Source organism: Hippocampus guttulatus, chromosome 8, assembly GCF_054856545.1.
Source record: "Hippocampus guttulatus isolate MCC_2025c chromosome 8, RoL_Hgut_1.0, whole genome shotgun sequence".
In the NCBI taxonomy this organism is placed as follows: domain Eukaryota; kingdom Metazoa; phylum Chordata; class Actinopteri; order Syngnathiformes; family Syngnathidae; genus Hippocampus; species Hippocampus guttulatus.
This window is the reverse complement of record NC_141268.1, coordinates 7,657,919-7,673,614: the sequence shown is the minus strand read 5'-3', so window position 1 is coordinate 7,673,614 and position 15,696 is coordinate 7,657,919. Positions and strand designations below refer to the sequence as shown.

Below are 15,696 nucleotides of genomic sequence, written 5' to 3'. Positions count from 1 at the left end.
TATCATGATATTAAATATGTTTATATTATTATTATTATTATGAAAACTTGATGTGCTATAGAAAAAAAAATAGGGCAGAATTGCAATCTGTGGAGTTTTATCGTTATGTCTGTTGCAGGTTTGATATATTATTAAACAAGTGGTAAACAACAGAGGACTGTAGACCAACATGGTGGAGAGCAGCATTGACAGAAATACTCTGATTAACAACCACTCTTTGATTAACCACGTTTGCAAATACGAGCAGGGTCCGATTCTGTATTCCAAGAGTGCAGGAGACTTGGATGAGCTTCAGCCCAAAGAGCTAATCACACTTGGCAAGAAGCTTTGATTTCATTCGGGCGGTTTGGCCACCAATGCCCACCTTCCTCTAATCCTTTTCCACTCCCCTCATCCTCGTCGCTCCACTCGTGTCCCTGACCGCACCGCTCAAAACCTCTCGAGGATTCTCCTTCATCTTGAGAAAAAAAAAACGTGACTACGCCTTGATAAAAGCCACAATTATGCATAATGAAGCTTTCACAGGAACGAGCCAAAGGCAATGATGAAAACAATCATATCCATTACTGTGCCGCTTCCCAGCGTGCACTTTGATTCTACTATGCTATCAAGCAAATAGGATGTTATTCAAGTCAAAGCAGCCGAAGCAGGTTGTAAATACATAATAGCTCAATAATTAATCTTGCTGTGCCGTTAACCTAAGGGACTAAAGAAAACACAATGGCTTGATTCGGAAAACTGATCATGACATCACATACTTCTCAGTAAAGCAGCCACAAGCAATTCTAATTGCATGCTTTGTTAAAGGCCTTTTTAGAGGCTAATATCAGATATTTGTTCCCTACATAAGATCAGAGTTTTTTTTTTAAACAATTATCTTTATTGTGTTTGAATTTAGAAAAAAGAGCGAGTTGCAACGGCAAATATCAAAGTACAGACTGCATGTTTTAGAGCCTTTGAGAGTGTTGGAAGCCTTCTAAAAAAATCGTAATTTGGTGTGACGGTGATTTGCTCATGTCATGCACTTTTGAGTTTACTTTAGCATGTGAGCAAACCATTATTTGCTGACTGCAGCTGAGCCTGATGGGATCATTCTATTGATATCAAGTGTGATTTAAAATAAATAAATAAATAAAAAAAAAACTCAGCAGCATCTGTGGTGTAGCGTGGGGTTGTCGGTTTAGTCGAGCAAAGTAACAAACCTCCAGTGAGCCTTTTTGACCCTTTCGGCCTTCGAAGCTTCATTTTGAGCAAGTACAAGCCTGTGTTCATGGGGTGGTGTCAAATACAAACAAAACCCCTTCCAGACTCCAGACAATTGGTACATGCTGTACTTCCAAGTACTTTCAACAAAATAATCCATATTAATTAAAGAATAAAATGCGTACTGTAATTTGAAGAAATGAAACAGGCATATACCGTTGATGTATGGTTCATGAGATTCGAGGGACTCACAACGGGTGGACGTTGTGGGCCTCCATAGTGTTGAGTAGTTATAATGAACGGACATTTAATACATTAAACTACAAAAACATGAATTACTGTAGACATCATTAATATGATTATAAAGTACAGCAACACAAATAAACTACTGCAATCGACGTTTTAAAACTTTTAATAATTGGTATATGTTTTAAGCATATCTGTTTATATGGCATGTGTCTCTCGACTGCAAAGCAGCAACTAGTTCTTTGAATGAATTTGACTCACCAGATTCATTGCGCATAATAACGGGGGGAAAAAACAAGAATGCACAAATCAGAATTAGCGAATACATTACAGTGCAAATTTAATCATGTCTGATGTGTTGTTCTTCTCGACTAACTTGATGGAAAATGCTCTTAATTTTTGCATAATGGTAACAGATGGAGGGTCGCATTCGGCGCAAATGCATTAGCTGAAGAAGTGCTTTCAAAATGAATGCAAATCGTGTGCTTAATTCAGATGGAATTCTAATGGGCCGTTTGTGTGCATATAATGTCATTGGACAAATAGAAAATGGATCAGTCCACTGTCTCTCTCCTCCTGGATGGATGTTTTCATAAATTAGAGGGCGGCTCAATAAGAAATAGTTGACTGGCAATGTCCACGCTTCCGTGGAATATACTGTTCACCTGCCATATGGAAGATTTTTAAGTGATCCTCTTCAATGTTTTCATTTAACAGTACAGCGTAGCCGTCCCTCGCCATGTCGCCATTCACTCCTCGTCTCACTGTATCGTGGATTTTTGACACAAGCGTGGCCACGGAATGAATTCAACTTGTATCTCAAGGCGCCAGTGTCATTGTAAACATGTCAACAACAGGAGGCAGTGAGAGCAAATCAGCAAATAAAGCCAGCAGCGACTTAAGTTTTTGAGGCACATGTAAAGCAGAAGAAGATACAGGAGCGCTTTGCACGCGGCACTCTTTGATGCTTTATCAAGCATCAAGGCATCTCTGGCACTGCTTATTTGTGTGATGTGACATCAAGTGATCAACAATCACAAGGAACAGGTGCAAAACACGTGCCACCTCGCGCGCTTTGCTATCATGGTGAATTTGCAACCGCTTACAGTCGAAAAAGCGTGGCTGTCGAGAAAGTGTTTGAAGTTCCTGTTTTTAAACATGGAGGAGGGGAAAAAAAACATTGCGCTAAACACGGCGGAGTTCGTTTTTTATTCACACGTGTCACTGCTGATTTTTCTTCCCTTTTCCCGGTTCACAATTACGCTTTTCTTTCTTGCACACATCTGTCATCCCCAATCGACTGTTTTTCACTCTCCCACTGTCTTCTTTTATCTTCCTCGCACGCTAAAAAGTGTTCACAGCCATTCTTTCTTCCTCCGCTCACAGCCTGTCCCCATTGACGACCACTTCTGCGGCCTGGATATAAATCAGCCTCTGGGGGGCTCCCAGCTGGTGACGGGCCACACGGTTTACTTGGAGAGCCGCGACAGACTGACCTCGGTCATCTCCTACACCTATAATGGACACAGTGTTGTCTTCCTGGGCACCAAAAATGGGCGGCTTAAGAAGGTGAGAGTAACGCTGTGTGGCTCTTTAAGTGTCTATATCAAGGGTGTCAAACTCATTTCACATTGTGGGCCGCATATGGCCTCGGTAGATGTCAAGTGGGCCAGACTATTAAAAATGACACCATACTCTGCTGTAAATAACCAAAATAATATGTATTTCCTTTGTTTTGGTCTAAAGAAGCACATGAATACTAGGAAAATGTTGAAATTTAATGAATATATTTTTTACAAAACATTTCATGAAGGACTTTAGATTTCCTTAGACAAATGTGCAATTTACTTTTATCATTCACATATATGCATTGCAGCTGATCCCACTGACTGTACAAAGGGACCAAACCTTTACAAGTAATTGGTATTGAAATATATAGTAATGCACTTTTAAGATTAAACGAGATATATAAAGAAAGGAATTTTTAAACCATTTACACGAGCATATACATTCTAAATGTAATCCCTGTCTACACCTTACAAACTAAGGAGAGTGCTATAATGTGTGTAAAGAATAAAGTATTCACATATCCTTGATAGCGTCTGCTGTGTTGTGTCTGTCTCAGTGACAGACTGAGGCTAGTGTTGTCTTCTTCTCTGATCAAAACAGTGTGTCCCCCCTAGCGGATATTCCATGAATTGCACCTCATTAAAAATATTCATTCCGTGTCTTTTATGCATTTTTTCACTTTTAAATTATCCTGCGGGCCTGATCAAACCTCCTTGCGGGCCGGTTCCGGCCCGCGGGCCGCATGTTTGACACCACTGGTCTATATGGTCAACTTAGACATGTGGTTATAAATACTGTACATTTTTGAAGGTAATTGCTGGGAATGTGCAAATCTTAAGGACTACAGTATGTACTGAATTGTGGAGGATAGAGTTGAACTGTTTTTAAGTCTTTCAGTTTTCCTGTTTTATTTTGTGGGGGCATCTGGCATGACGCAAACTCATCCCTCACCACAGTATAAGAACGTGAGCACCTTCATTTACATCAGTGGTTACCCAATTTCAAATAATTGTATTTTACGCACTATAAGGCACACCTAAATACATTCAATTTTGCCCAAAGCCGACAGTTCGTCCTATAATCCGACGCACCTTATATATCTATGGTGTCACAGTCTCTTTATATTGAGTTGTTTCCCTGTTAGTGTGTTCCTATGCCATCTTGCGGTGATTATTAGCAGGAACCAATTGTAACCTAAAAGGGTTCTGCCTGACACTAATTGACATGTGCATTTGCCAACACACACTCAAACAGACAACTACTTTGTGAGCTCTGCACAGCCATTATGAAACGAAGATAATGCCAAAAGCATAGTTAACTACTGAATAAATGAAGGAAGAAGGAGTCAAGCAAGACTTCCAAGGATATTTCGCCCTTTGTGCATATGAGCCCACGAGGTTTGTGTTTTTGTTGAATCAATTGTGTTCATAACTTTTGTCTTTCATTTATTGTTTTGTAATGCCATTTACATTTATATGCGTCATGTCCGTGTTTGTGACCAGTACTAATGTCTTCGTTACAGCTGCAGCAGTTGTGAAGGCTCCATATAAATAAAACTATATAGTATTGTATTGTATTCCCTTTAGTGTAGCTCAATCAAGTGGATGCCTAGTGCAACCGCAGCCACTATTGTAGCTTCTATTCTATGTGCCTTACAGTCCAGTCAGCCCTATATATGAAAACAATTTTAAAATAGGCCATTCATTGAAGGTGCGCTTTATAATCCGAATGGCCTTATAGTGCAGAAAATACGGTACTTAGTTATTATAGCTTGCCCCATTTTTTTACAACTACAGTGCACAGTTAGATAGCTAGCTATGCTTACACCCCAAAAATACATATTTGGTGAATGGCACAATTTGGAGAGCAGCTTGTGTCGTTATTTATATTCCCACACACATGTCAATTATCCAACGGCCAAGAGCAGGCCTGGAAGTCTGTTAGCTCATGACCGAGCTGCCGGCTAGCGCCTCTCAAAGGACCTGAGCTGCCGGAGGCTTTATGCGGATTTATTTTTGTGGCTCAAACATGTATGGATGTGTAGGCAGAAGAAAGACGCTAGAATAATCCTTTTTTGTTTGTTTTTTTTTGTCCATCAGGGCATGGTGTCACACATTCAGTAGATGCACCCACAGTCTTTGAGAGCAGAGAAGCGTTTAATTTCACACTCCAAAGACTCAACTATTGTGTACAAGCCATTAAAACATCAATTTTATATAATATGCCCTTTTTATTATAAAATTCTTCATAGACCAACTGGTCGGTTTTTGACATAATATCCATCATATTTATTGGGTTTTTTGATTGAATTATTTGTCATTATATTCCATTGCTCATTCTGTCTGTTTGTAAAAAAACGTTGTTTTTTTTTATTATATCATTTGATATTTACAAATGGCAAATCATTAAAGAAATAAATAAATCACCCCTGATTTTCAGCAGCAATATAATAAATTTGGAGTCCCAGCACCGATGAGCACATTAGTGTAACAAAATCTCCCTTTAATTCATTAACTCAATCATCAGCACAATTAATGATCTAATTATCAGAAGGTTTAATGTATCACGGGAATTAAAGTGTGACTTGGTGCGGCTGCTCATTTGCGTGCAGTCAGCAGTCACCATGAGTGCGAGTGTGTTAGCCTTTAGCTTTGTAGCCTACCGAATGTCATTGTTAGCTGAGCATAAGGAGACTTTTAAGCAGCCACTTGTTTGACATCTTGTTTTGATTACCCCCTAGGCGAATGACAAAGCACTTAGAATAAGACCGTGTCTCGCTATGTTTCGTCAATGTAAAATTAGTTTCTCACAATCTCACAAAAAGTCAAGGATGGCACACTTTTGTTCCATTCTTTGGCTCCTTCCATAAATTTTGTTAAGTATTCTAATTCAAAGCAGTCAGACACGAATGTCAGTTGCTGTCAAACATAAGGGGCACTGTTTTATTGTTGTTTTCTTTGCTGTTCCATGTGCATGATCATTAATAATGTTTAAAAGTGAGATTCTTCACACACACCTGGAGTGGGTCAAATTCCCTTTGGACTTCAGTTGTTAAAGCGGCTTGATTAGGGAACTTTTTAATTGCCTGTATACAGATTGTTCGATCTCTGGAGTGCCTGCTTACCTACTAAGTCTGAAACTAAACAACCAAGTAAATCTTGTTCGAATTGCTTATTTCCCCAAATATATCTATGAGCGGGCCCTTCTGAAGTTTCCCTCATGTGCAGGCATGACTATGTTAATTCAAATAAGACGCCCACACCACACTGCCCCATATTTCTTCGCCCATGACTTGGGTCATTGTTGGGAAATTTCATTTTCTACGTGAACCGTTCAAAGGTGCAGTTCAAAATTTTTTTTAATGAACTCATTCGGTAAATAAGAACAAAATTGAACTAAGTCCATCGTTTCTAAAATGAACAAGTCCACAGCAATTTCTTTTTTGAACAATATGTTACTGTCAGTCATTAGCCTCAAAATACTGGCATTTCCTTATTGTTGTCACTAAGTTGCAAAAAAAAAAAGTCCTTATTCCCCTTATATGTGAAAGCCAATGTATCGTGGGGGGTTTTCCCGCTGAAAAACGTAGGAAATCTGGAACTCTTGAGGAAAAAATTATCTGTCTTTCATACGCAAAAATGTTGTGGGAAGCAATACTAAGTTCAGTTCATGAACTTTCGTTCCTTGAACTCATTCAGGTCCAACATCGACGTGGGTGATATGGTTAAATTAGCCAGCTATCATTCATTTACCGTCTGGACGCAGAGGGGTGAATTTGTCCTGCTCCAGAGAGAGCCAGAATATCCAGAAGTCTTGAAACATCATTAAAAGTCGCTAGATTTTTTTTTTTTTTGCTTGTCGTTCTTTGATAACGAGTGGTGAGAGTGGTCAGACAAAATGCCCGAGCGTCGCCGTCTTATGACACAAAAGCCATAGTATGCATTTGCATGAGAGAAAACCACCCCCTGCAAAGCAGGGTGAGTTCAACCAGAGTGTGACAAGCGGATGTTAAGTGTCTTGTGATTCTTTATCCTTTGTGTATTTTTAAGAGTAGAATGTAAGGGACCTTTAATAAAAACATCTGGGAACTGTGTGAAGATGTAAAACAAATAAATAAAAATGCATACCGTATGTCTTAACAGTGAATATTTTTAATAGCAGTTATTATTAAAATGCTACTTAAAGCACTGTCTGTATGTTTAAAGATTTGACACTGCTGGCAGTTTGAGATGATTATTTCCTGAGGTAAAAATGGGATCAACGACAAAAATTCCAATCAATGCAATTTATTGTCGTATTAGTCAAACAGACGAGGGAAAAAAAGGGAATGTATCCCTCCCAACCAGTGAAAGTTCTCCTCAAAGGAGCCCCACAGACATTATATGACCCCTTTTGTTAGACATAGTGTACACCAAGCTGATTAAGCCCGTTGTCCATCACGTGTCATTTCAAAACCCACTGATATTACAATTTGTACTCCTGCGGGCCCAGTGCTTTCATCCGAGTGGATGGGCTGGCTGGCACCTCGCGGGCTCGGCTTCCTTTGCAGGCAGCTGAGTGAGGAAATGTAGGAGAGGACTGTTGTGACATTAGCCCGAGGAGGGTGGGGGCGGGCTATGGGGCGTGGGGGGTGGGGGGCTCGGTCTTTTTAGAAGCAGCAGTCTGTCTGATACGCAACGCAAACGCAGACTGGGTGATAGAAAAAGACAAGCTGGACTGGGAGAAACTGGGACAGAAAAGCGGAATAGTAAGAAAGAGACATACAAGAAATTCATGCAAGGGTAGTGGGGGTGGGGGAGATAAAAACAAGTGCAGATGGGCAATGACTCAAAGCAGATGAACAAATGACTGGACCTGAACAAATGTACAATTTTTTTTGTGGGTCTTAAATGTTGTAATCCTTTGTCTTGACAAACATGCAGCTCTCGCTACATCTGACTCATACGAGGTGGGAAATTGCTACACAAAATGTGACTGTTAATGTTTGACTCAACACAAGTCTGCAGGACGATATGCAGACTGAGAATATTGCACAGTACACAGCGCATACGCAAAGTATTGGCTCTGCTTTATTTGACCCCGGTTTTGTTTACAGCCTTATCTTGAGTCAATTGTACTTAAAAAATAATGTTTTCAAATTCATTGAAGACAAAATATGAACTTTTTTGCTGTTAAAATGGCTCAGTAATTTAGCGTCCCTTTAAGTAGAATCTCATGTTGCATTGTGGCCAACGGTAGAATCCAGGTCGGTTATTGCATTCTTTGGTGGTGTGGAATCGTGCTAAATAAGTCTCGCGGCAAACGTCCTGAATGCTGGATGGGTTAGCCTATATGCTATTTGGTAGCTAGCTGTAGAGACCATACATATCAAATTGAATAAGCCTTGGCTGTTTGATGATGTGCATATAGCTGCCATATTGGGTGTGTTTGTTCCAAGTTCATTATAATTCCCTTTTGCAATTTTGATGCGGCTTGGGTCACCAACATCAGACATGCAACTTTGATACGGGCCACATGTGTCAGTTTATAATGGGGGCCTTAACATAGAGACCACGGCGAGACTCCCTGTTCAACACAACAGCCACTCATAAGATGATGAAAATGATGAAACACCAGTGTAAATATTTATTTTGCGACTCACCACCGTTTCAGGCATCATTAAAAGAAAACCAAAACTTGTCATGAAAATGTTATCAAACACAGTAATGTTACACACGCCATAGTGTAGTTTTAAATGTTCAAAATGGAACGGAACACATTTCAAGAGGCTTATAATTTTACTGGTGTGCGCACATTTTTAGCCACTAAGTGTAAGACCTGAAGATGACTGAGTAATTCTGATAAGGACCCCAAAAGCACTTCAGAGTTATATTAACTCTGCTGCCAAGAATGTACCAACAAAGGATTGAGCTACAATCCTGAATTTCAAAGTTTTAGAAAACGTACCACAAATCTTGAAAGTGGCTCTAGATCAGGGGTGTCAAACTCATTTCACATTGTGGGCCGCATATGGCCTCGGTAGATGTCAAGTGGGCCGGACTATTAAAAATGACACCATACTCTGCTGTAAATAACCAAAATAATATGTATTTCCTTTGTTTTGGTCTAAAGAAGCACATGAATACTAGGAAAATGTTGAAATTTAATGAATATATTTTTTACAAAACATTTCATGAAGGACTTTAGATTTCCTTAGACAAATGTGCAATTTACTTTTATCATTCACATATATGCATTGCAGCTGATCCCACTGACTGTACAAAGGGACCAAACCTTTACAAGTAATTGGTATTGAAATATATAGTAATGCACTTTTAAGATTAAACGAGATATATAAAGAAAGGAATTTTTAAACCATTTACACGAGCATATAAATTCTAAATGTAATCCCTGTCTACACCTTACAAACTAAGGAGAGTGCTATAATGTGTGTAAAGAATAAAGTATTCACATATCCTTGATAGCGTCTGCTGTGTTGTGTCTGTCTCAGTGACAGACTGAGGCTAGTGTTGTCTTCTTCTCTGATCAAAACAGTGTGTCCCCCCTAGCGGATATTCCATGAATTGCACCTCATTAAAAATATTCATTCCGTGTCTTTTATGCATTTTTTCACTTTTAAATTATCCTGCGGGCCTGATCAAACCTCCTTGCGGGCCGGTTCCGGCCCGCGGGCCGTATGTTTGACACCGCTGCTCTAGATCAACGCCTAGCTTAGCTGATCATTTCATGGGCGGAGGAACTCGGTATGTGGGCGGTTATTATGTAAATTAACTGCAGAATGGCTTGTTCACAGACATATTTTCAGAAATAGGCAGATTTGCTCGGTTGTGTGATTTCACACTTGATGTGTGGGCAGACACTCTGGAGATGCAACTAATTGTATACAAGCAATTGAAAAGTCAGTTTTCCATAATATGTCCCCTAATAAAGATTTTATTGTTAAACCACCCAGAATCTCAAATACACTAAGTCACAAGGCGTTCAAGATGTTCAGGCAGCTCAATTCTATTTCTTTGTCTTTTAAAGTGGCTTCCTTGTGTGTGTAATTCATTTTTAGTGCTCCGAGTGTGAGTCTCTACAGGCCAGCGTGTCTTATTACACTAGCGAAATGTATGGCTGTGATTCAGACTCCCAGGAGCCTCCACGGCGCATAGAAAGAGCGAGGGGTGGGGGGGCTCACCTCTCCAGTCTCAATCCGTTGGCCCCAAATGGACAGGCAAAGTGGAAATGGGCCGTGACAATAAAAAACATCGCCACTGCAGCAGGGTCACCGCAAAGGTCGAGCCTGTCGCGGGGAAGGTGTAGGTGTTGAAAGGTCATGGGGGCTAAGCGACAGCGGCTCCATGAAAAGCATATGGATATATCCATTAACGGTTTACCGCTAGGTCACTCCGGTTGCGCGTAAAACAGGACGTTTCTGTCATCGGGCTGGCTTTGCTGGTGTTGCATTTGCTGCCTGCTTTGGGGGCTCGGTATTGTTCCCGAGTCTACCAATAGAAGGGATGTGAATGAATGTTAATGAGGAGTTACGAAAGGGTGGGAAGTCTGGCTTCAGGGCCATTTCCAGACCAATGCACAGCACTTTTTTTTTTTTTATTGGCCCGCTGCATAGTAATAACATGAGCAGTTTGCATTACATGGTTAAGAGAAAAAACATGGTTATAAAGGTAAATTTGGAAAGATAGTACACAATTTATTTTTTTAAACGGAATATATGTGTTTATTATTTTTTTTTCCAGAATTAAGGTTTAGTTATTCATTTCCAGCAAGTAGAGAAGACTGCCAGTTTGAGAGGCACTTATGTCATAGTTACAACAACATGTTAACAAAATGCGAGTGAGATCCATTATGAATGTGCCATGGATTACTTCACTGATTTATTTGAACATTAATGATGATTTGGAACAACTGGAGGAGCTGCTTAACACATTGGAGGGAAAACTGCGCGCCGGCTGGAAGGTCCTGGGGGAGGCGACAGTTTCCTTTGCTAAATCGCAGCTTAGTGACTAAGAACATATTTTTTCGTAGTCCCAATGCTACTTGAAAGTTGATACCAGAAAAGGCTGACCTATCACTTCCTGTGGCATTTTGCACCCACCGATGCTACTTGTGGACGCTTATCCGTTTTTAGTTAAAAAAATAATAACAAAAAACTCTTCTTTAGGATGTCCACCACACAGAAAAAAAGATCCTCGTGTCGTTTTCCACTGCGCTGTTACTTGTGATTTCTGTTGATGTCCTGCCTGCTTGTGTGGTTGAACTGTTCTTTCTGTCATTGTCTGGGATTTTTTGCATTAATTGCTGTTCTTGCAATCACTGGGTGGTTATTATCGTTTGTGATGTCACCTCATAGTTGCCGCAACCCGATCTGCTTGCTAAGTGATTACGGCAGCAACACTTTGGACAAATGACATGTGCTGAAGATGTAAAGTGAGCTACTCATATTATTTTTCTCGAAGAAATTTGTTGTGAGCCGTTGTGAACGGGCTTCGAATACACAGGCCCACACAACAACAACAATAACAAGCAGAGATATTCTCCGCCCAAATATTTCATTGCTAAAATGCTGTCAAAAGGATGTGAGATGATGTGGAACGAACACTAAGGGATCTATTTGCGTGCCCAGTGCGAAGCGCAATTTAAATATCGGCAGGGGTGGGCGAGACAGAGTTTTGGTATTGCCACAGATGCTTGGCGCAGTTAAAAAGAGGTGTTTTGCGCTATTGTGCGCATGAAAACACCTGACTTGACTAACCAAAAATCAAAGAGACTGCTCTCATTCCTTTTAAAATCGGCGTACAAGAGGCGCAGTCCTTGACATGGTGGAAGAAGAGCCTGATTTGCTTGAGTCTGCCATAGCTTGCAGCTTATTAGGAGCGACTCTGCAACATGTTTAGCTGCACCAGTAACCAGCTGGAGCTCATTGCTTGTGAGCTGGTTCGCATACATAGCACCGAGCTTCCCTGAATTGTGTGAGTGTGTGTATGTGTGTGTATTACTATGCTATAATTGCCAATGATGTCATAAGCCTCTAGTGTACAAGTACACTACTTCTCTAGACGTGAGGGTGTGCGTGCGTGCCTGCAGTCCAGCAGCTTTTTGGGACTGTCTTGGCTGTTGATTTTTTCAATTTTGCTATTCAGTGTGTTTTGACGAAGCTCAAAATGCAAATCTGGCAATTTGGAAATTGCATTCGACGACATTGCGGTGCCAATTTGAATTTGATTCATTTTTCCGGCCTACTGTCCACTCACAGGCGCATCACTTCAATCCCCGAGTAAATCTATTTACGAGCTTGGTCACTGAACAAATTATACGGCTGAGTCAAGGTACCACTGTACCGCACACATAGTGTTGTAAATCATGTTTTCATTGGTTGTTTGGAAACATACTCCATACAAAACAACAACCAAAAAACCCCCCAAAATCTTCTGAAGGCAAACACAGCAAAATGACTCTTCTTTTGACTTAACCTGCGGTGGCCTCAGCACATTGCAGCCATTGAGCGGAATTGATTTTTGGAGGGGGAAAACATGGCGTCGCAGAACAATGAAGCCTGGCGGGACCTCTGTAGCATGCAGAGCGCTAACCCGCCAACGTGTAGCGAGCGTACTAATGCGGTCCCCTCCCGCCCCTCGTCGAGATTTCTCAATATTTTCCGACTTTCCCGGCTGCCACGAGCGCAGCAATATTTTAGAGTCATTCAAGTTTAATGCATCCTCGGCACTGTGGGTTTGAGAAGCTGTCCTTAGCACTTGCGGCAGTTCCTCTCCAAGGCACACGCTCAGGAATATAAAGTGCTGCATGCAATAAAAATGGGCCAGTCAACTGTCTACATGTGGAGAAGTAACATGAAATGTGGAGCTCAAGGAAAAGTCAGTCAAACGGACACTCGCTAATTAAGCTAACTATGTCGCGGATCCAAGTTAGCGAATTCTGTTAGCTAATGATGATCTGTGCATCAAACAAATATCAACGCAGCTTTGCTTACCGTACAGGAAGCTGCCACTGAACAATATAACATTTTCAGCACAAACATGATATATTAAACCACATATTTGGAAATACACAAATAAAGGTTTTACTTCGTTGTTCAAGTTCTCATGGGATGGTTGGGCAGGCATTCCAGAGTGTCCTCCCAACGTAACACACAAGTGAATTATGGTAATTGAGGCATGACCTGCGAACAGTAATGCACGAAATGTTGATTGGAATTTTTAGTTTAGAGTTTGATTGATATGGATTATTTTAGGCAGCTGCCAGTATTTGTCAGTATAAAATTCCGATAACCAATTAACGGTCCGATAAATTAAAATAAGTTATTTTTTGGCCCCTAATGCTTCCAAACATAAAGATATGGAATAAAAGTAGAATCTTTGACTTTTACTCTTTGTTTCATACACCCTAAATTGTCCTTGGGTCTGAACGTGAGTGTGAATGGTTGTTCGTGTCTCTGTGCCGTGCGATTGTCTGATAACTAGTTCAGGGTGTACCCCAGCTACTGCCCCAAGACAACGAAGATACTGACCCAAGCGACTCAGACAATGGATGGATGAATGGATGGATGTCATACTCAGATAGACAGGCAGACAGACAGACAGGCATCCTATTTCACCTCAATGTAACACACAAACACAATGCTTGGATAAGTGGGAAATGCCAAAATGCCTTCTTGACGTCACGGATGCCGAGATGAGGCGGGATGCTGGTGTTTGGGGGGCCAAATTGGCACGACTGAATACAACAAGCGGGACCCTCAGGAGGAAAGGCCTCCGAGAGGATCATCATCAGATGATCCGCTGGAGTTGGGATGCGGGCTGCTAATAAAGGAGGCAATTTGTCAAAATGTGAAATGGTGCCCATCTCCCTACTCTCTCTGTCCTTTCATCCCAGCTCTCCATCTGCCGATCTCCCGTGTGACGTCTTGCTAATGGGAAGCGCATGGGAGGACCGTGACTGCAGTGCGGTTGGTGGAAAATAAGGGCCGCGCTAAGGAGCGTGTATTGTTCTGCTGCCGTTGTAGGTGGGCCCTGGGAACTTGGCAAACAATTGCAGTCAATTGGAGGTTTGGGGAGGGTTTTTTTGGGGGAGGGGGGCTGCGAACAGGACAGGACAGGAAACCGGTAACAGGAAAAGCATGTCCTCCAGGAGGGAGAGCACACCGAGGAGACTTGCGGAGTTATAGAAAGTAACGCTATGAAGACTTGGAAACTGGCCGAGGGAGCTGAGGTCAAGACGAACTGACTTAACAGCCACTTCCCATCCAGTAAAGCTCGGCACATAAATACTATTTGTTGGGCTGCATTTGGGCATTTTTCCTTCCCTTTTCCCTTTCATAAAATCAGCAAAGCCCCGATGATCGGATGTCTCTGAACGATTATTCAAAACGATTATCTGGTGTTGTGTGGTGTGTTCAAGCGGGATACACACATTCTGACAATCAAGCCGAATGCAAACATTTCTTCCTTCCAGTCACCCTGATTATTGAATGTCTCTAAAATTATTTTGCTGTTGTGGGAGGTTTGTTAAGACTTATATTTTCTCACCTATCCGCGGTGAGAATACAATCGTAAGTGGCGCCTTGGACTTGGTGATTGTTTATGTAAACCTGAACAATAACTCAAGCGAGAGTGGAAAATTAATGTAAGTTTACTAAAAAAAACTTTTTAAATTTTGAGTTTTAAATTGTTTTGTTTTTGATTCAGTCGATCAATAACTTGATGATGTGTCAATGTGTGGCCTGCCTCCATGTTTTTTGCCCATACGCCACATATATCCAATTTTTTTTTCATGCAGTGTGAACAGTACAATTTTCTCAAATCTGACCTTGACCTCTTTCATTGGTGAATAGAACTCGGATATGTATGCAACACGTCTGCAGTAAGAACACTCATCCGCAAACAAAGGACCGATACGTCATCAAAAGCCCAGCATGCGCTCCCCACAGGCGGGACAAAGTGCTAGGGAGACTACCAACAGGCAGTGATTCTGTAAAGCTGTTTTGATCAGCAGTTGTTGTCTTTACATTTGACTTTAATTTAATCCCACTTAAAATATGAAGCATACTGTGGACATTTGTGATGATCGTAGTCATTCAGCCATGCACACGATTCATTTATTACGCGAGGCAATGATGTGGCATCATCTTTCGTAGACGTCTCCATAAAATAAGAAGAACGAGGAACGTTGCCTCATATCCCCAAATTAGAGAACAGACTGGTGTCATCTTTTTTTTTTTTTTTTGTGCATGTCACTCGACATCGAGCTTTGTGCGCATGCGTGTCACACGACAGATGCGTTAGAGGTCACATTTGTTTTTGTAATGTGAACGAGTACATAAAAAGATCAGATTTAACTAAAAATCGAAATCAGGCATCGCGACCTGCAATCTGAACGTAGTCAAATGTAACTTTTACCCCCTAATGATCTTACTCAGCAAAGCTTGATTATCGGAGGTCCCGGAAAGCTTATTCTGAGCTATTATATCGTGGTGCAGGGTGTGTTCTGAATGTTTTTTTCTTCCCTGATCCACTCAGAAAATGGTCTAAGGTAAAGTTGTTATTGTTAAATCTAGTCAATATTTACAATCACAACTATTTTTGAGTATGTTGCTGACCAAGTTAGCTAATTAAACAGGGTACATTCATGTCAACAATTGGGCAAAAATTGCCTCTCACA

At 41.0% G+C, this 15,696-nt stretch overlaps 1 protein-coding gene across 2 annotated transcripts in view; it reads left to right on the top strand.

Moving 5' to 3' along the window:
- The window catches only part of LOC147200988 (plexin-A2-like), a 126,669-nt gene that overhangs the window by 35,343 nt on the left and 75,630 nt on the right, over positions 1–15,696 (top strand). For both annotated transcript variants that reach the window (XR_015101581.1, XM_086117424.1), the window contains exon 3: positions 2,836–3,018. Coding sequence is in view for 1 of the 2 variants with exons in the window: in XM_086117424.1 (XP_085973550.1) it covers positions 2,836–3,018 (183 nt within the window). In the remaining variant the exon portion in view is untranslated. The remainder of the gene's footprint in view (positions 1–2,835; positions 3,019–15,696) is intronic.